Source organism: Podarcis filfolensis (assembly GCF_964270895.1).
Source record: "Podarcis filfolensis genome assembly, chromosome: 8".
Taxonomy (NCBI): Eukaryota; Metazoa; Chordata; class Lepidosauria; order Squamata; family Lacertidae; genus Podarcis; species Podarcis filfolensis.
Window position 1 is genome coordinate 2,470,486 of NC_139611.1, and position 21,654 is coordinate 2,492,139.

A 21,654-nucleotide genomic window follows, 5' to 3' on the forward strand; every position below is an offset into this window, starting at 1 on the left:
AGTATTCCACAGCATGAGACCAGTGACACATCATGTCCGACTTTGAATAATCCCGGGACCTGAAGCTCTGTGAGGGGTCAAGGACAGTGCCAGGGTTCTTTGAGGGAAGCCATGGCTGTCAAATGGGTATAAATGTGCTTTAAATGCATGGTGGGGATGTGACCCTAGCTGAAGTCAGCCAGGCTTCTGACGCACTTCTGAAGCTTCTTGATCAGCTCAGTTGCTGACCTGGGATATACTGGTTCACACATCTCTTTTTGACATGCAGGCAAATCCACAGGGGTTTATTGACGGAAAAATTGGTGTGGAAAGTATAAATTACTGTGTGAAGGGTGCTGGGAGAAGTAAGCTACAGTTCCCACAACTCTTTGGAGGAGGCCAAGACTATTAAAGCGGTAGAAGAGTATTGGTGTAGATATGACCCAGTCTTCACCTGGCAGTGACAATTCAGTTGTGTTGGTGAATCTCAGAGGGATGGTGAGCTAGAGCTGGGATGCAACCACCAAGAAGACTCTCCGCTGGGCTGCCCACTTCTGTCACAGGTGGGAGCCCATCTTCCTAGCCCATGTTAACATTCAAGCTGATCTGTCTCTCAGGCAACCAGATTCCCAAGTTGTTTAGGGTGTTGTATAGCAGTACTAAAACCAGTACTTTTGATTATCAGTACTGAATTGGGCTTGGGAGCATATTGGCAGCCAGTGCAGTGCTTTCGGCCTTGACTTCCTGCCAGCATTAATTGGACACTGAAAAATAATTTCATGGTTTTTGTCAGTGCAAGCACTTAACCGCAGTGGGCTGTTATTGAACACCAAGAGGGTCACTATCGATTTTCAGAGAAAGATGGCTCATTTTAAAAGACGAAGAGAAATAGCAACACAGGCTAGGAGAAGGAAGGCTGGCACCAAAGAACTGGGTGCAGCAGGGCAGGGCTGGGCTGGGGCTAACTTAATGCCCGTGGGCAAGATCTGGTCCGGCAAGCCACGGGAAGTGATCTGCTGCACTCTGCAACTTTATACTCACGTCTGCTCAAGAGATAAAAGTCCTCTATCTGGTCGTTATAGAGCAATTTCTAAGGAGCAGCGCACTTCCTACCCTGAAAGCACATTGGGAGCACGTGCCTTCCCCGCCAGGAGCCTGGGCACTGCCGTCTCTTCCTCGCGGAGCTACAATTCCCAGCCCAAACTGCAGCTCCCAGGATTCTGGCGGGGGGGGGGGGATGGGGAAGCCTTGTGCTTTAAATGTGCATCGAATTCGCTTGAACTGCGTGGCGGGACCTGCCCATGACAAACCTCTGGGGACATCCAGCGGAGCAGAACCCCGACCAGACCGCGCGGAGCATCCTTCCCGGAAGCCTCCCAGCACCAGCTTCAGCAGGAGCCACAGACTACATTTCCCAGACTCCTCCGCGGATAACGCCTCCGGCGAAGCTGCCCAGAACCTCGTCGTCTCTGCCGGTTAAGGAAACGGGCGTGCCCTGCAGCCAACAGACTGGCGCGCACACGCGGAAGTGGGCGGCACCTAAAGGGAGAACCAATGAAAGCGGCGTCCGTTCCTGGCCGTGGGAGGAGACGGGGGCGGGGCTCTGCTTAAAGAGTCCGCCGGGGCCTCAGGACGGGCCAAGATGGCGGCGGCAGCGGCAGCGGCGGGGCGACCGCGGAGAGGCGGCCGGGGCCCCGCAGGGCTGCTGCTGCTGCTGCTGCTGCCTTTGCTGCTTCCGGGGTCCCGGGCCGAGCAGATGGAGGAGCACCTGAAGCGGGAGCACTCCCTCACCAAGCCTTACCAGGGTGAGCTGCGCCCTCCTCGCGGCAGGCAGGCAGGCAGGCAGGAATCCTCCCGGTGCAGCTTCCGCAAGCCCATCGGCGCTCTCCCCGGGACAGACCTCCCTGGCTGGGCTCCCCCCCCCCATATCACAGGGGGGCGCTTCCCCCGTTGGATGTCTGCCTGCAAGGCAGCTGCTCAAAAGCGATGTAGGCACTGAAGGCTGAATGGTGCATTTCTGTGCAGAAAGTGCTTCACCTGTTGGGTGTTGGCCAGCTGTGCAGATGTTCCGTGGTGCTGCTTGGGGGAGGAGGTGATGCCCCGCTTTGGGGAGGGAGAGCTTGTCCCTAGGCCCAAGGGGGGCTCATGGAAGGAAAAGGTGGGGCTGCCTGTTTGGGCTGCCCCTTTGCCCTGAGCAGCCTCTTGCACATAAGAAACCCAACAGGTGGGAACCTTTCCTCTGAAAGGCACCTAGTAGGAACGCAAAGCTGCTCGGCTTCTGCTCTGTGCAACTATCCAAGGCACGGGGGGGGGGGAGTAGCAGCCCCTTGTGGAGTAGGCTGTGCCTCCCAATGTTTGTGTGCCTATGAGACTAGATGGAAAGGAGGCTGTCGTAGCTATATTTAAGTTCTGAATACAACAAGTGAAGCCTTCTTCCTTGTGCAAAGCCCTTCAGAAATTTTGGGTGTGATTGAAGTTCTGCCTGTATGTAGTGAACTCTTGTTCTTGCTTTTGTTATGTATTTTGTGTTTTTGGCTTGTATTTTTGTGCTCTGAACTGCCCTGAGATCTACAGATGAAGGGTGGTATACAGATTTAAGAAATAATACGAAAAATAAACTGACCAGCAGAGTGCCTCTCCCTGTGACTGGGTGGGCTTTTATGCTGGTATGATTGGGGCACATTGCTGGTGGTTGCAGTGTATTTCTGTGCACAGAGCCTCATGACACGTTCTGTAGGATCTCTACCAGCAAGGCCTGGGCCACCAGCAAGCAACACTCTTACTCTTGCTGGGTTAATTGCCCTCAAGTGAATTAATGCACTTCTCCCAGTAGAAGTGACTGTCAACCATTCACCTGTATGGGGAAACATAATGATGTGCTGTCCCCAGTCACTGAGAAAACAAGTTGGGTGCTGTCTCTGTATCCTTTCAGTTGCAGATTCATTGCTGCTTTTGTTTCTTGGTTGTGCTAAGCTGTGATGAAAGAGCTGTTTTTAGGATTATGGCTTAAATGCTCTGCTCCTCACGTTTTCAGGTGTAGGATCAGCCAGCTCCTCTCTGTGGGAACTTATGGGCAATGCGATGGTGATGACCCAGTTTGTTCGTCTCACTCCAGATATTCAGAGCAAGCAGGGCGCTCTCTGGAACAGGGTGGTAAGGCTTATTTTCCTCTAATTGCCTGCAGGTGGGCTCTAGGGCTTCATTACACCAAAAATAATTGCCTTGTAAATTCTTCTCCTGTTGATGTTATCCTTTCTGAAAATAAAGCAGTGAAAGGTGAGGCAATTCATAGTATGATAATGAAATCCTGTGAGGATTAATATTTAGAGTGTCTGATGTGCTGAAAAATATTATGGAGTGCAGGCAAAATTAGATGTGAAACGAACTATGTTTCAAAGCCAAGTTGTGTTGGCCACAAAGTTCTCTTTGTACCAGAGCTGTATATTGAAGAAGTTGCTGTGTGGCTCAAGATCAGAGATGACTTTAAGTGAGCTTCCAAGCAGTAAAGCCACCTTCAGTGATCATAATGCTTTGACTGACTGGGCTTGCTGACTGATGTGCCAATCTCCATGGCTGCTTCAGTAAACTGGTATTTTAAAACCAAAAAAGCTAGCATCAGATGCCCATGACAACACAAGAGCAGTGTTAGGAACGTTGCCAAATAGCTCCTGAAACCAGGGTTGCAGTCACCAGAACGGAATGTCTAGTTGCCATTTTTGGGTAAGACAGCTCTGAAGTCTTATATTTCAAAGGATGGACTGACTGTGATTGATTCTCAGTCAAACATCTGGCTAGTTCTGATGACAACCTTGAGCTAAGGCTTTTAGAAGAAATGACTTTGGGAAGAAAAGTCACCTTATCCAGGGACAGTCCACATATTCCAACCTCTTTTCTTAATGGTGACACAGACCATTCATAACATAAGAATATTCTTCACAACTGTGAGCAGGGCAGTGGGGTGGGGTAAGGGAAGACAAACTGCAACAACAATTAACTATACTCTAACATTGTTCCCTGCTCCTGTTCAGGCAGCACAGAAAAAGCATTGGTTCCTGAAATTCATTCTGGCTGTGCAGATAAAATGTAACCAATAGAATTCTACAGGATGTGGTATTAGTGTGTGAAACAGTCAAGATTCAATGATTCCCAGGCATGCATCTCTAGGTGGTGGAGATGACAGGTGCCATTGTGCTGCTCAGGCATCTTCACCTGGTCGCAAGCCAGGCTATTCTCCTCACAGTCTTAAAATACAGAGTTGTGACCTTTGTCTCCTTGTTTACTAAATTGGTTTTGCCAGTGCAAAATTAGTCACTGAAATGGAAGAATACAAAGTGGGAAAAGCTGCAAGTTGCTGGCAGAAATGCTCTCAGGGAACAAGCGATTCTAGGGAAGGCTCAGTGAAGACCTTCAGCCGTGGCACCAGCTCTGTGGAGTATCTTTGAGATTATTTTGGTTGTTCCCTCATCTTGCTAAAACATTTTTCTTTGCTGCTTAAAATGTTAGTGTAATTTCCCGTGCTTTTAGGTAGCTCCTTCTGCTTAGGTTTGTTTTGCTTGGGTTTTTTTTAATGCTTTGCACACAGTTAGGTTATTGTATAGCTTTTAATTGCTGTGCAACACCTTGAATATTTTTTTAAATGCAACCTTTTTGCTACGCATTTGCTGTCTTGAGGGATTCCCTGTTTTGCTTCTAATTTTAAAGCTTTCGCTGCCAATTATATTGTATGGTTCTCATTAACTCTGTGTTTCTCAACCTATGCTCGGCTCTGTACTCTGCATGGCTTTTGATCATGTATTTTGCAAGTGTAAGACTTTTTGTACCTTAAGACCAGGGTTCGAAACTGGAAGGGCAGGCGCATTTTGTCCCTAAAGATTCTCCATTTGCGAGCACCTCGGAAAGTCTGGGTGCCATTTTTTGTGCCTGGCTGACACTCAAGGATTACGGATATTTATGTGCTTTGAAGCCTAAAAGTATTATATTTTTTGCTCTATTGGACGCAGTTTTTCCCCTCCAAAAATTGAGGGGAAATGTGTGTGCGTCCTATGGGGCGAATGCAGGCTTGTGCCATAGCCGCGTGCAACCCTTCCGACAGGGAGAGGCTGCACGGGGCTATGGCTTCTTTAGCCCTGCGCAGCCTCTCCCGGCAGGGAGAGATTGCGCGGGGCTAAACAGGAAGCCAAAGCAGCGAGCGGGATCCATCCTACTCGCTGCCTTGGCTTGTTCCATAGCCGTGCGCAACCCCTCCGACAGGGAGAGGCTGCACGGGGCTAAAGAGGAAGCCAAAGCAGCGAGCGGGATCCATCCCCCTCGCTGCCTTGGCTTGTGCCATCCAGCAGGGAGAGGTTGTGCGCAGCCTGCTCTTTGTGGCTGGGGGGGGGAAAATATTTTTTTTATTGATTTCCCTGTCTAAAAACTAGGTGCTCCCTATGGTGCGAAAAATACAGTATATGTTAAAGATAGACAATATGTTAAGGAGTTTAACAATAAAGAGTAGAGTGCTTTGAAATCTGAAGTATGGACTTCCGGTTAGCGCCGGCGCTTAATGGCGGATCTCAACCGGAGCTCCGGGAGAGATCTGCTTCGCGGGTTCGGGTCCTGTCAGCTACGGCGAAGCGGGGACCCTTAAAAATCACAGGCGCGTTGCCTGTGAACTGGAGACTCGGCGGGCACCTTTGCGCCCCCCCGACGCTGCGAAATAGCCTTTTTAAAGGCTCCGGAGCAGCGGAGGGGTCTTGGAGCGGTGCTGAGAGTCGTCTTCACCCAGCCTGCGAAGCGAAGCCGCGTCGCCATTAGCGGAGAGCGCTGACTTCTTCCCGTGAAATTGGATTAAAAGAACAACTATCCGTGAGTAGGATTGACTGCTAAAGTATAAATTGGACTCTAAAATAAGGAAATTGGGCACCGAGACGGATAAGCACTAAAAAGGAAGTCTGCTTTCCGTTCTGTAGCAAGATCAAAGTGAAAGGCACTCTAGCTGTAACTGCTTGAGAGGAAACTTGCGGGATTTAAGAAATCCACCACCAAAGCAAAGAACTCCCCCCCCCCCGAAGGCAGGAGGGGGGGGAAGAAGATTTTAAAAGTGTTTCCCTGCCAATTTAAAAGAATTGGATTAAGTACCGCTGCTCTTTAACCTGGGATCGGACTGCCGGAGAAAAGGAACCGGCTAAGGACTGTTGCTATAAGAAGCTAAAAAGTATCTTAAATTGACTTTGGTTACTCCCAATTTGAAACACTGTTTCTGTGGTATTACAAAGTTACTTACAGGACACTATTGATTGGGATCCCCTTGAAAGAGAAAAGAAAAATTGAAAGGGACTAGAAAACTTTTATTCCTTCTTTTTTGAAGAGTGTGGGATTATTTTGAGAAGCATAGAACTGACTCTACGCCCTCTAGAGGACCTACAAATTGTTTCAGCAACAAGTGGAGTTTAAAATTTGAGAACTTTTGTTTGTGAGCTCCAAAGTCTGGGAATGACCTTGACTAAAAGACTTTGTTATGGCAGATGGTAAAGAGAAAGGGGATTTACAAGAAACAACCTTGAGATCTGGCAGACAATACAAAATTGACCCTTTCATGCAAAGAAGGGCTTCTGTAACAGGAGCCTCTGGAACTATAGTGGCTGCAAAGCCAAAAGTGAAAGCAATGTCTACAGAAGAATCATTTGCTAAGGTATTGGAGAAGATAAATGACTCTTTGGAGGAACTAAAAAAGCAAGGTGCGGAGACTAAATTGCAAGTTGCAGAAACTAAAGTACAAGTTGCTGAAACAAATAAAAAAATTGAAGAAATCTCTGGGAAAATTGACCTAAATACTAAAAGTATAACTGACCTAGGGAATAAAGTGAACTCAAATGCAGAAGCAATTGGGAAATTATTGGAAGATTCATCTATAACACGAAAGATAGCTGAGGAAGCTAAGGAAATTGCAACTGCTGCGGAGGAAAAATTTCCACCAGTTTATAAGAAATTGGACGAATATGAACTGGCACTCTCTATGCAGGATATGCAACGCAAGGAGAGGAACCTAAGGATCAGACTTGTGCCGGAAAAGGAAGGAGACAACTTGGTGGATTATTTGACAAAAGAATTTTCTGATTTTTGGAAGCAGGAGTTGAAGAAAGAGGACTTTAAGATAGAAAGTGCATTTAGATTGGGAATAAGACAGAAGAAGAATCGACCCAGAGATTGTCTTATTACTTTAAGATCAAAGGAGGAGCGAGATAAAATACAGAACCTGCACTACCAAACAGCCCTTCGAATTGAAGACTTTTTTCTTGAGATTTTTAAAGACATCCCTAAGAGTATCTTGGACGCAAGAGGACATTATAAGGACCTGGTGACACTGCTGAAGAAGAACTACATACCATTCAGGTGGGAATTTCCCCAAGGCTTGTCTTTTAAATATAAGGGAAAGAAGAGAAGAATAAAGACTGTAAGTGATAAAGACAAGTTCTTGGGAGAGCACGAAGAAGACCTACAGAAAGAGACATTTCCAGGACAGGGGCATCCATCATTGGATACGAACACGGCACCACCGACGGACGAGGAACAAAAACAGGGAGCTGTAGGAGGAAGGAGTAAATAATCCCATCATGGCTCTGCAACTTCTAACCTGGAATTGTAACGGCTTAAACATTCCCAGGAAGAGAAAAAGTATATTTCATGCCTTAAAGAAAGACCAATTGGACTTGATTTGCCTACAAGAGACCCACGTGACAAGAGCACACAGAAAATTACTAATAAATAAAAGACTGGGACAGGAATTTATATCTTCAGACAGAGTAAAAAAGAGAGGAGTGGTGATCTATGCAAAAGAAAAATTGCAACCGAAACAAATCTTTAAAGATGATCAAGGAAGATATTTGGCAATTGAAATTCAATCTCAAGGAGATAAGTATTTGATAGTGGGAATCTATGCACCAAACGAAGGGAAAGCTGAATTTTTTAAGAAGTTGCATGAAATCTTGATGGACCATATGGATTACAACTTAATTTTGATGGGAGATATGAATGGAGTAGTTTCAACAAATATGGACAAGGCACAAAGACAGGTAATAACAAAAGATGGAAGACTACCAAAGACTTTTTTTGAAATGACTGACAATATGGACTTGATTGATATTTGGAGAACAAAACACCCATTAGAAAGAGAGGGAACCTTCTTTTCTGAAGCCAAAATGACATGGACAAGGATTGACCAAATCTGGGTGACTAGCAGTATGGCTCCGAACATAAAAAAAGTAGAAATCTGCCCAAAAACTTTCTCCGACCATAATGCTGTAAAGATGGTGATGAGGCAAACAACAACTGGTTCCTTCAGATGGAGAATGAATGACACCTTATTCAGAGATGAGGAGATCTGCAAGAAGGCCCAAAAAACCTTAAAAGACTATTTTGAAATCAACTTAAGGTCTGAAGTAGAAAAAAGAATAGTATGGGACGCAAGCAAAGCCGTGATGAGAGGGTTTTTGATTCAGCAAAATACTTTAAAGAAGAGAAAGCAAAATGAGAAAAAGGAGAGAATTTTGGAAAAGATAAAAGAAGGGGAAAAACAATTAAGATCGAAGCCAAAATCCCAAGAGATTTTAAGAGAAATCAAATTTCATCAAACACAATATATGGAATTAGAGTGGAAAATTAAACAAATGAGACAAAAGACCTTTGAATCTGCTGATAAATGTGGCAAGTTACTGGCTTGGCAAATAAAGAAGAGACAAAAACTCAACACGGTAACAAATATAGAAGTGGAAGGAAAAAACATAAGCAACCCAGCGGAAATTAGGAATTGTTTTCAGAACTACTTTAGACAACTTTACACACAAGGGCCGCAGAAAGAAATGGACATACAACAGTTCCTCGAGGAAAATGGGCTGAAAAAGGTTTCGCAAGAAAGTAAGACAATATTGAACCAGGAGATATCAGCACAAGAAATAGAAGATGCCATTCAAGGCATGACGCCGGGCAAATCCCCCGGACCGGATGGACTGACTTCCAAATATTACAAAGTTTTGAAGGAAGGGTTGATACAACCTCTGAAGGAAGTCTGCAATGAGATTATGGAGGGGAAAAGGGCACCCGATACGTGGAGAGAGGCCTACATTACACTTATACCAAAGACAGAGACTGAAAAGACCCAACTTAAAAACTACCGACCCATCTCGTTATTGAATGTGGATTACAAAATCTTTGCTGACATTTTAGCAAAGAGACTGAAAAGAGTTTTGATGGAGGAGATTCACGGGGACCAAGCGGGCTTTCTCCCAAAAAGGCATTTGTCGAACAATGTAAGGAATATAATTGACATTTTGGAAAAGCTGGAAGTGAACATAAACACTAAAGCTGTTTTGATATTTGTGGATGCCGAGAAAGCCTTTGACAACATTTCTTGGAGTTTTATGTTGAAGAACCTCCGGGGGATGGGGGTAGGCCAAGGGTTTGAGAATGGTATAGGTGCAATATACTCTGAACAGAAAGCCAAACTAATTGTAAATAATGTGGTTACAGAAGAGTTCAAGATTGAAAAAGGGACACGTCAGGGGTGCCCTATCTCCCCATTACTTTTTATATCGGTCCTGGAGGTTTTGCTTAATATGATTAGGAGGGACCAGTTGGTTAAAGGGATTCAGGTCGGAGCTAAACAATATAAACTGAGAGCATTTGCAGATGACTTAGTACTTACATTACAAGAGCCAGAAGCTAGCACGAAAAGAGTTTTGGAAATAATTCAAGAGTTTGGTCAAATGGCAGGATTTAAATTGAATAAGTCTAAGACAAAGGTTTTGGAGAAAAATTTGACACAGATAGAAAAGGAAAGGTTTCAGAACGAGACAGGGTTAACTGTGGTTAAAAAAGTGAAATATTTGGGTATAAATATGACAGCTAAAAATGTGAATTTGTTTAAAGATAATTATGAAAAAACTTGGAGAGAAGTGAAAAAAGATTTGGAGATTTGGTCCAACTTAAAGCTTTCCTTGTTAGGCCGTATTGCAGCTATAAAAATGAATGTATTGCCAAGAATGTTGTTTTTGTTCCAAGCATTGCAAATAATTGATAAAATGGATTGTTTCAAGAGGTGGCTAAAAGACATATCTAAATTTGTCTGGCAGGGCAAAAAGCCCAGAATTAAATTTAAGATATTAACGGATTCAAAGGAAAGAGGGGGGTTTGCCCTGCCAGACTTTAAACTTTACTATGAAGCGGCAGCTTTCTGCTGGCTGAAAGAATGGCTACTTCTTGAAAACACAGACATTTTGGATTTGGAAGGTTTTAATAACATTTTTGGGTGGCATGCATATTTGTGGTATGACAAGGTTAAAGCACATAAAAGTTTCAAAAATCATATTGTCAGAAAAGCACTATTAAATGTCTGGGTCAGATATAAAGACTTGCTGGAAAATAAAACTCCAAGGTGGCTGTCGCCAATGGAAGCTAAGGCAGTTAAAAAGTTAAATATGGAGTCCAAGTGGCCAAGATATGGGGAAATTTTGGAAAAGGAAGGGGACAAATTGAGATTGCAGAGTTTTGAGAAATTAAAAGGGAAGGTGAGAGACTGGTTGCACTATCATCAAATAAATGAAGCGTTTAAACTGGACAGTAAAATTGGCTTCCAGGTGGAAAAATCAAAATTGGAGACAGAACTGTTAGAACCCAGTACTAAGAATTTGTCCAAAATGTACAATTTGCTGCTGAAATGGAATACACAAGATGAAACGGTTAAATCGGTCATGATTAAATGGGCTCAGGACATTGGTCATAATATTTTGTTTGCTGATTGGGAAAAGTTGTGGACCACCGGGATGAAATTTACGGCATGTAATGCCTTAAGAGAAAACATTATGAAAATGATATATAGGTGGTACATAACCCCAGTCAAGCTTGCAAAGATTTACCATTTGCCTGACAATAAATGTTGGAAATGTAAAGAAACTGAAGGTACATTTTTTCATCTTTGGTGGACTTGCCCGAAGATCAAGGCATTCTGGGAAATGATCTATAATGAACTTAAAAAGGTATTTAAATATACTTTCCCCAAGAAACCAGAGGCCTTTCTCTTGGGTATTGTCGGCCAAGGGGTGTTAAAGACGGACATAACTTTCTTTATGTATGCTACAACAGCAGCTAGAATACTCATTGCGAAGTACTGGAAGACGCAAGAACTACCCACACTGGAAGAATGGCAGATGAAGGTGATAGACTATATGGGCTTGGCAGAAATGACGAGCAGAATCCGAAACCAGGGAAGAGAAGCAGCGCAAGAAGAATGGAAAAAATTCAAGGACTATTTAAAGAAATATTACAAAGTTAATGAAAGTTAGAATGATGTTGGACTGGAAAGTAAATGGTTACTATTAGTAATGGTTAAGACAAGGAGAATAAGGAAGAATAGTCTAAATTTAAATTAAAATAAGGGAAGATTTGCTGAACAATCGATAAGAATTTGGAATACAGAAAGGGGAGGCATGAGGAAGTCGGGGAAGATAGGATATGAAATTAGGATATGAAATGATACATGTTTTTTGTTTTGTTTTTGTTTTTGTATGTTTATGTTTGTTGTATTGTGTTTATATGGAAAAATAAAAATATTATAAAAAAAAAAATGAAATCTGAAGTATGGTACCAATATTTTTTATTGTAAATACCAAATTAAATACGTATTAACAATTTATGTTAAAAGGTAAAAGGTATCGGACCCAGGGACAGTTAAGTCCAGTCAAATGGGGTTGTGGCGCTCATCTCACTTTCAGGCCGAGGGAGCCGGTGTTTGTTCACACAATATGTCACTTATGTGAATTGTGCATTAGTTCATGCTTATCAAAATAATAAATAAAAAGTGTTGCCAACCCCAAATGGCACCTAGACATTCTGTTTTGGCTCCTAGCTTTTCTATCCCATTTTCTAACACTGCTTAAGACAAAGATGTGTTGCTGAATCTCTATTAATTGCTTGTTTCTGCCCAAAGAATATAATTTAAGATAAAGATCAAGCATGAGCCAAGCCGTAGTTTAGCGTAGCATGCTGACTGAACATGGCATCTCTGGAGGAAACAAACCATAGGAATTCCAACCATTTTGTAAAAATGTTGAAAAAAGTGCTAGAATGAAATAGGAACATCAACAAAGAAAAGTCAAGCAGCATCCACCCTCTATTTGATTATTTTCTTCTTTCTCCAACTTCCTTTATGCTAATCTTCACAAATATTTTCAAAACTTGAAAGCCTTGTTATTACTTCATTCACTTGCCAAGGCAAAGGGGGTCCATCATTTACCCTCTTGCTCCAGCAGATGTTATTGCTCCTGTTCTGAAAATTCCTGGAGGTGTCCTCGCTCTCCACTGCATGGCTACCTGTAATAGTTATGCTGAGGAGGAGATTTGGGCAGGGTGTAGGTTGTATCATAATATGAATGATTTCCTAATATCCAGAGCCTCTGCTTTTCAGCTTGCTAGGGAAATCTATCTGAATGCTTCTGGAAATAATGCAGGATTAGAAGGGCATTGGTTCTGATCCAGCAAGACCCTTCTTTTGTTCTTACTTCAGTAAATGTGATAGTGAATATTGACCCATTAAGGTATTAAATGACCTGGACTTTGCAGACATCAGAAACTGTTAGATGCTCAGTGTTTATTCATACTATCCAAAAGCAGACTGGGTTTCATCATTTGTATGTTATGTTTGGCCAACTCCCTTTTTCTGCCTGCTGTCCCAGAGGTTCAGCAAAACATTGGCACTGGCCAGATTCAGTGTAGAAATTTTCAGGCATTTTATCAGCTGGCTGCCTTAATACTGTATTTTAGTGGCAGTAAGGTTCATAACTTGACAGTAGTAGGTTGTCAGTTGTTTGTGGAATTGACTATCAAGGCACTGGGCTAGTCAGATCCTGAAGTCTTTCCACTTGGGAAACTTTCTTGTCTTGGAAACGGTCCCCCTTTTCCTTAAACTGATGCCATTTTGCTCTGTTGTTATGCCTGTGTGCAGCTCCCCATATCTTAATAATTAATTTCCTTGGCACTCAGTTGGCAAGGGAATGTATAGATTATTGGCAAGAGGAATCCCGAAAGCCCTCTTCTTTGCTGTTTGCGTTTTGTAAAGGTTGATGCTTGTTTCTGCTGAGGTGCATTTCTGCAGCCTTCTTCTAAGTTCTACCTTTCCTTTCAGCAGACGTAATGGAGACAGTTGAACTCCTTTATAATTCCACTTGTGCGTATTCAAGTGCTTCAATAGACTTCAGAGCTGTGGGAAATCGGACCAGGTCCAGGTCCCTGCTTGATGGCTTCCAATCAGTGTTGACAAGGTGGAGCTGGGGGTGGCGTGTTAAGAGAATACTGCTGTCCAAATTGGAGCCAAAGTTGCCAGCCTGCAGTTAGCAGCTGCTTTGTTGGGCTCTTGTGCATCGGTAGCTTGAGAAATAAATAAAAGGACCTTGTTCCTTCTGGTTTACAAAAGCCTTTCCATCCCTGCTTACTGGATCCTTATTTTCTCCAAATGAGTAGCCTAAACAATGAATGCCTTATCTGTTCTTGCATCTTCACAAAATTGGCAGTTTCTACAAGTTGATGGGGACTTTCTTTCTCCCTCAATTTTTTGGAGTTTATTTCATTGCAGAAATACAACAGAGAAATATTTAGGGGAGAACAGCATCAGGGTTGAGGTGAATTTCTGTTTCCCTTCTTAAACTAAAGAGGGTAGCATACAAGAAAGGGGACGCCATTCTGAATACTGAATTCTTCACCCCACCTGCACTGTACACACTTTTCAGCTGCATTGTTCTTCATTGTTGGAGTAACAGAAACATCTGTGCTACAGATTCCCAAGCCAACCTTATTCACGTTTACTCAGAAATAAGCCCTGCTCAAACTTCCTCTTGAGCTGCCTGTGTATGTTGGGTTATAGCCTTAAAACTCCTTTGAGCTGTCATGGTTCACCACAAACAGCATGGGGCACTGGGCTGGATTTGTGCAAGGGGACTAAGGATGTGCCCTTTCCCCTTCCAAGGGCTCTTGGAATAACTGTGGGATGCCGTGCCATTTTCCTGCTTCCAGAAATCTCACCACTTCTCTCTTCCTTCTTTTAACCCTGGGCAGTGGGGTGGGGTGGAAATTAGGGCTGGATGATATATAGATACACTGGCCAAAACTGATTTGAAGTCCATATCATGATATTTGGGGGGGGGGGGGAGGTGGTTTGAGTTGTTCTTGTTTAAAGTATTCTGAGAGAAATAAAGTTATATCAAGTACAATATATGGAAATGATAAATCAGGAAGTAGAATGGGAAATTAAGCAGATGAGACAAAAGACATTTGAATCGGCTAATAAATGCGGGAACCTGCTAGCTTGGCAGATGAAAAAAAGACAAAAATTAAACACTATCACAAATCTGGATGTGGAAGGAAAGAACATACAGAATCCATTGGAGATTAGAAAGTGCTTCTAGAGATATTTTAAACAACTATATACACAAGGGCCACAGAAAGAGACTGATTTAGACCAATTTTTAAGAACAAATGGATTACAAAAAATCTCTCAAGAAAATAAGATAATGTTGAATCACAAAATTACAGAACAGGAGGTAGAAGGTGCCATTCAGAACATGCAGTTGGGTAAATCTCCAGGGCCGGATGGTCTAACCTCCAAATACTATAGATCTCTGAAAGACTGGTTAATTCAGCCACTAAAGGAGGTCTGTAATGAAATTTTGGAGGGGAAAAAGGCGCCAGAGTCGTGGAAGGAAGCTTACATTACACTTATACCGAAAACTGAGTCTGAAAAGACACAACTCAAGAACTACTGCCCCATATCCCTGCTCAATGTGGATTACAAAATTTTTGCTGATATCTTGGCTAATAGATTAAAAAAAGGTATTAGTTGAAGAGATACATAAAGATCAAGCCGGCTTTCTCCCAGGTAGACATCTGTCTGACAATACGAGGAATATAATTAACATTTTGGAGAAGCTGCAAGTGAACATCAGTACCAAAGCAGTTTAAATTTTTATAGATGCGGAAAAAGCTTTTGATAATATTTCTTGGAATTTTATGAAGAAAAATCTTCAGGGAATGGGGGTGGGCCAAGGGTTTGAAAATGGAATAAGTGCAATTTACTCAGAACAAAAGGCTAAGTTAATAGTCAATAATGTGATGACAGAGGAATTTAAGATAGAGAAAGGGACACGACAAGGCTGCCCAATTTCCCCATTGCTTTTTATTTCGGTTCTGGAGGTTTTGCTGAATATGATTAGAAGGGACCGTCTGATTAAAGGTATTCAGGTCGGAGCCAAACAATACAAATTGAAAGCTTTTGCAGATGACCTAGTTTTGACGTTACAGGAGCCAGAATCTAGTACGAAAAGAGTATTAGAATTGATTCAAGAATTTGGTCATGTGGCAGGATTTAAGCTGAACAAGTCAAAAACTAAAGTGCTTGAGAAAAATTTTACACCAATTGAGAAAGAGAGGTTTCAGAAGGAGACAGGTTTAACATTAGTTAAGAAAGTAAAATATTTGGGGGTTAATATGACTGCTAAGAATTTAAATTTATTTAAAGATAACTATGAGAAATGTTGGATAGAAGTGAAAAAAGATTTGGAAATATGGTCAAATTTGAAGCTTTTCCTGTTGGGTCGAATTGCAGCTATAAAGATGAATGATTGCCAAAAATGTTATTTCTGTTTCAATCATTGCAAATTTTGGACAAGATGGACTGTTTCAAGAAGTGGCAGAGAGACATTTCCAGATTTGTCTGGCAGGGCAAGAAGCTTAGAATAAAATTTAAAATATTAACTGACGCAAAGGAAAGAGGTGGATTTGCCCTGCCAGACCTTAAACTTTATTATGAATCAGCAGCATTCTGCTGGTTGAAAGACTGGCTGCTTCTTGAGAACACAGACATTTTGGACCTAGAAGGTTTTAACAATGTTTTTGGATGGCATGCATATTTGTGGTACGACAAGGTTAAAGCTCATAAAGCATTTAAAAACCATATTGTCAGGAAAGCATTGTTCAATGTCTGGATAAGATATAAAGATTTACTTGAAAATAAAACCCCAAGGTGGTTGTCACCAATGGAAGCGAAGGCTCAGAAAAAGCTCAATATGGAGGCCAAATGGCCGAAATATTGGGAAATATTGGAACAAGAAGGAGATAAATTGAAATTGCAGAGTTTTGAGAAATTAAAAGATAAAGTGCGAGACTGGCTTCATTATTATCAAATAAGAGAGGCCTATAATTTGGTTAAAAAAATTGGCTTCCAGGTGGAAAAATCAAAATTGGAAACAGAACTGTTAGATCCCAAAACTAAGATACTTTCAAGAATGTATAACTTGTTGTTAAAATGGAATACGCAGGATGAAACGGTTAAATCTGCTATGATCAAATGGGCACAAGATATTGGTCACAACATTGTTTGCTGACTGGGAACAGTTGTTTACCACCGGTATGAAATTTACGGCATGTAATGCCTAAAGAGAGAATATTATGAAAATGATATACAGGTGGTACATGACACAAGTCAAGCTTGCAAAAATATATCATCTGCCCGATAATAAATGTTGGAAATGTAAAGAAAATGAAGGTACATTCTTTCACCTTTGGTGGACGTGCCCAAAGACTAAGGCTTTCTGGGAGATGATATATAATGAAATGAAAAAGGTATTTAAATATACCTTCCTGAAGAAACCAGAGGCCTTCCTTCTGGGCATTGTCGGCCAATTGGTGCCAAAGAAGGATAGAACTTTCTTTATGTATGCAACAGCAGCAGCAAGAATACTTATTGCAAAGTATTGAAAGACACAAGAGCTACCCACCCTGGAAGAGTGGCAGATGAAGGTGATGGACTATATGGAATTAGCGGAAATGACTGGCAGAATCCGAGACCTGGGAGAAGAGTTGGTGGAAGAAGACTGGAAGAAATTTAAGGACTATCTGCAGAAACACTGTAAAATTAATGAATGTTAAAATGATGTTGGATTGAAAATAAGTGGCATTAGCAACAAAGTTAATAAGAATATGCAAAAATGAATTGATAATGTATGAAAATATAGAGTTATAATATGTTAAGATATAGAGTTAAGATAAACAAAAGAGGGTAAGGATTTGCTGATTTGATTATTTAAATGGGAATACAAAAAGGGGAGGTGTGAGGAGGCCAAGGAAACAAGCTAATGAGTTTAAAGTTACAAAAAACGGGGGACTTCCGGTGCAGCGCGACTCTCTCCGCAAGCGGGGATTTTACCGCGAGGTGAATCCCGAGCTATTTTGGATAAAAAGGGGTGCTACAGGGCGCAGTGGCCCCCAATATTAACCTCTGTGGGATACCAGAGGGTCAGGTTCCCAGCGAAGCCAGGAGCAACTCGCACGGCCGTCAGGTAACTCCAAAAGGGGCGAAGAGAACGGCGGAGCGGGCAGCGGGCTAAGGGAAGCCATTTTCTATATCCAAATAGCGAAGCCCCGAGCTTGCAAGAGGAGCGCTACATTCTCAAATATAAGAACTCCGAGCCCAATTGGATTATAAATTTGTTATAATTTGGTTAAGGAAGGTGTCGGAGGCTAATAAAAAAACTTCGGAGTTCAACTGTCATCTGGAATCAACACAGACGCAGCGCAGCGTGCAGAGCTGGAAAGAGAAAGTGAGTTGCCGCTTGCGGTTACTGTTTCCCTTCTCTCCCAAAGTTTTCAAAAAAGTAACTTTCTGGGTAGCTACAAGTGTCATATGCTTGTAGAATTAAAAAGGGAGAGCAGATGGTGATGATTTGAACTTTCTTAGACCTCGATAACATCGAAAAGTAAACAGAGGAACGGAGAGATTTGTTACTTTCACTTCCCGAGAGCAAAGAACAAAGGCTTTGGAGACAAAAGACGAAAGGAACTTCAGACGCCATTATTAGTGTTTGACTACGCAGCAGCAGAATATTGAGGGGGGCAAAGAGACTGGAAACTTTTTCTGCTGACCCCATTTATTATTAAAAAGGAACTTAGTTAACCTGTCATCTAAGTCATATAATACTGGATTCTTCTCCCCCTCTTTTTATTCTCTTTTTTTCTATAAATTGGCTCCCTGAAGACGACAAATCACATAAACTCTAGTGGCGGAAAGGAGATATTACACTTTGGTTTTCAAGTCTTTTTTTCTTTCTTCCTTTTTTTATGAGGAATATTGGAAAGGGATAAGTGCCTCTGAAGCTTAAATAATTGGTTTCCATATAACTAAAAACTCTTACCTCCCATTTTGTGTGACAAGTTTGATTTATATTGGAAGGAAACTTTAATTATTAATTGGAGCCAACCCCCGGAAACTTTCGAAGCTGGATTAGAATCTACCGCACTTCAGAACGCCTGTCCTCTCTGGAAAGACTGGATGTGACCTCTGTTATTTGTCTTCCTTTTCCTTCAAACGCATAAACATAATTTGGATCTAGCCTAATTGGTGGCAAGAAGATAAAAAACCCATCAGAGAACTCTGTTTGCAATATAATGGTCGTAACCCTTCCCCTCCTCGGTGGAATAGCCTAATTGGTGGCAAGAAGATTAATTTGGGTTTTGCAGGATTTCTTTTTCTTTTATCAATATGTTTACTATTTGTTCACTATCTGCTTACTAATTTGTTCTCTACTTGGTATACCTGGCATATTTAGCTTATTGAAGTTTGGATTGTTAAGGTCGATATCTGATATAAGGTGTACTAAGTGAGTGAAATATATAAGTGAAAATGTCACATGCAGCAAAGAAGGGAGGTGACGGGGGGACGCCAGCAGAGAGGAAAGGGTCTAAACAAGAAACAGAGTTCAAAGCAGAGATCTTAAAAATGTTTGCGGAAATAAAACAAAGTGAAAAAAACTTAGAATCAAAATTAGAATCTGTGGACAACAAGATTGGAAAAATGGACAAAAAAATTGATGAGACAGTTAATGAACTGAAAGGGCAAATAAGAGATGTTTCTAAGAGAACACACACATTGGAGGAAGGATATAAGAAGACGAAACAAGAAATGAAGGAAGTGAAGCGGGAAGAAGAGAGAATCAGAGTGGAGGTGATGGAACTAAACAAATCCCAAGAAGAAATTAAAGATTTGATTGCGATGAATGAACTTAGACAACGGGAGGTTAATTTGAGGTTAAGAGCTGTTCCGGAGATGCAGAATGAGAATATTAAAGAAAGATTGGTCTCTGAGTTAGCCCAATGGTTAGAGCTACCAACAGAAGAGGTTGCTAAGACAGTCCAAAATGCCTTCAGAATGAGGGTAAAAACACCTAAAACAAAGAAATTTCCAGGGGACTGTCTAATTACCTTTAAGGATAGAGAGATGAGGAATTTGGTTCTACAGAAGAACAGAGAGAAAAGACTGTATATAGACGGAAGCTACATCATCATCTTTAAAGATATACCAATAAGAATATTGAAACGAAGAGACCCATATAAACCATTGGTACAGATTCTGAAGAAGAATAATATTGAATTTAGGTGGGAATTTCCGGAGGGAATCTCCTTTTTCTATAAAACCAAAAAACGAAGATTGACGAGTCCAGAAGAAACAGGGAAATTTTTGAGGAGGTACAAAGAACTTAAAACAGAAGAAGAGACATTGGAAGAAGTTAAAGGTCCAGGAAGAGGCGCAAGTGCTAAGGATGAATTGGAAGAAGAGAAAGAAGATAAGACGGAAGAGGAAGAGGAGGAAGAAAGAGAAGAGGAAGAAGAATCGGCGGAATTATAAAAGACTGGAAAGACAAATAAATTTTATTTAATTGAAATCAAAATGGCACTAAAGTTGTGGAGTTGGAATATTAACGGCATAAATGAGAAAAAAAAACGGAATAAAATTGAACAAATTTTAAAAAAGAAAAAATTGGACATCATATGCTTACAAGAGACACATGTGGCGAAGAAACATAAGAAAATTTTGATTAATAAGAGATTAGGGAACGAATTCATATCATCAGATAAAGAGAAAAAAAGAGGAGTAGTTCTATACATTCAAAATAAAATCGAAACGCAGCAAATTTTTAAAGACGAAGAAGGAAGAATTATAGCAGTTAGGATTAAATGGCAAGGCGAAAATTTGATAATAGTCGGGATCTATGCACCTAATGGAAATAAGACTGATTTTTATAAGAAATTGGAAGAAATGTTATTTGAATATATGGATCAGAAAATCATTGTAATGGGAGATATGAATGCGGTGGTTTCATTGGAGATGGATAGGCTTAGAGATGGTATGAGTAAAGAAGGAAAATTACCAAAAACTTTTTTCTCAATGGTGAAAAACTACAATCTGATAGATATCTGGAGACTCAGACACCCATTGGACAAACAGTTCACCTATTTTTCGGAACCAAATCAGTCGTTGTCAAGAATAGATCAAATATGGGTCTCGAACGACTTGACTCCAAGAATTCTTCAAATTGAGATACAACCAAGAGTAATTTCGGACCACAATCCAATAAAAATGGAATTGAAAGGATTTGAGGAAAGAACCTTTAGATGGAGAATTAACGACTACCTTTTAGATGATCAAAAAACTGTTGAAAAAGCACGAAAGAAGTTAACGGATTATTTTGTGGATAATTGCAACAAAGGAACGAAGATGAGCGTAGTCTGGGACGCAAGCAAGGCAGTGCTAAGAGGTTTTTTTATTCAACAGAACGCATTGAAGAATAAGAATAGAGAAAAAAGGAAAAAAGAAATCTTAAAACAAATAATGGACAATGAACAAAAACTCATTAAAAAACCAAACAACATAAAAATAAGACAGGAGATTAAGGTTTTACAATCACAGTTTGCAATGATTATAAACAAAGAAATAGAATTGAATATTAAAAGACTAAGACAAAAGAACTTTGAATATGCAAATAAATCTGGCAAATGGCTTGCGTGGCAAATTAAGAAAAGGAAAGAGCAAAATACGATTAATAAAATCATAATAAATGGAGAGGAAGTGGATAATCCGAAGGAAATCAGGAAAGGATTCACGGACTACTATAGACAATTATACAAAAACAGAGAAAGAAATAATATGAGGAAAATAGAGCGTTTTTTGAAAGAAAAAAAGGTGCAAAAGATCCCGACAGAAAAGAAAGACCAACTGAATGCCCCAATAGGAGAGGAGGAGTTAAAAGAAGTCATAAAGGAATTGAAGAGAGGGAAAGCACCAGGTCCAGATGGCTTTACAGCAGGGTACTATAAAGAAATGAGAGAGGTACTAATGTTACCATTAAAAGAAGTTATGAATAATATCTTAAAGGAAAGAGACATCCCAGAGACTTGGAAAGAAGCATATATTACGTTGATTCCCAAACAGGACTCAGATTTATTACAAGTTAAAAATTATAGGCCTATTTCACTACTCAACGTAGACTATAAAATATTCGCAGGGATTTTAGCGAATAGATTGAAAAAAATATTGCAAGAAATTATTCATAAAGATCAAGCGGGTTTTCTTCCAGGCAGGCAGTTGAAAGATAATATAAGGAGTGTAATAAATATTTTGGAATATCTGTCTGCCAGGAATGAAAAACAAGCTATGTTAATGTTCGTTGACGCAGAAAAGGCCTTCGATAATATCGCTTGGGATTTCATGTTGCAAAACTTAGAGTTTATGGATGTGGGAACTGAGTTCTGTAATGGAATAAAGGCAATTTATACAGAGCAGAAAGCAAAGTTAATTATAAATAATGTAACCACAGAAGACAT

General features: G+C 41.0%; 1 protein-coding gene across 2 annotated transcripts in view; it reads left to right on the forward strand.

The window, feature by feature from the left end:
* The first annotated feature begins 1,564 nt into the window (after positions 1-1,564).
* Positions 1,565-21,654, forward strand: part of LMAN2L (lectin, mannose binding 2 like) — a 39,258-nt gene continuing 19,168 nt past the window's right edge. Inside the window, exons 1-2 of one of the 2 annotated variants that reach the window (XM_083629610.1) lie at positions 1,565-1,784; positions 3,014-3,132. In XM_083629610.1, coding sequence (XP_083485736.1) covers positions 1,622-1,784; positions 3,014-3,132 — 282 coding nt within the window. In that variant the 5' untranslated portion in view covers positions 1,565-1,621. The remainder of the gene's footprint in view (positions 1,785-3,013; positions 3,133-21,654) is intronic. The other variant, XM_083629611.1, reaches the window with a different exon arrangement.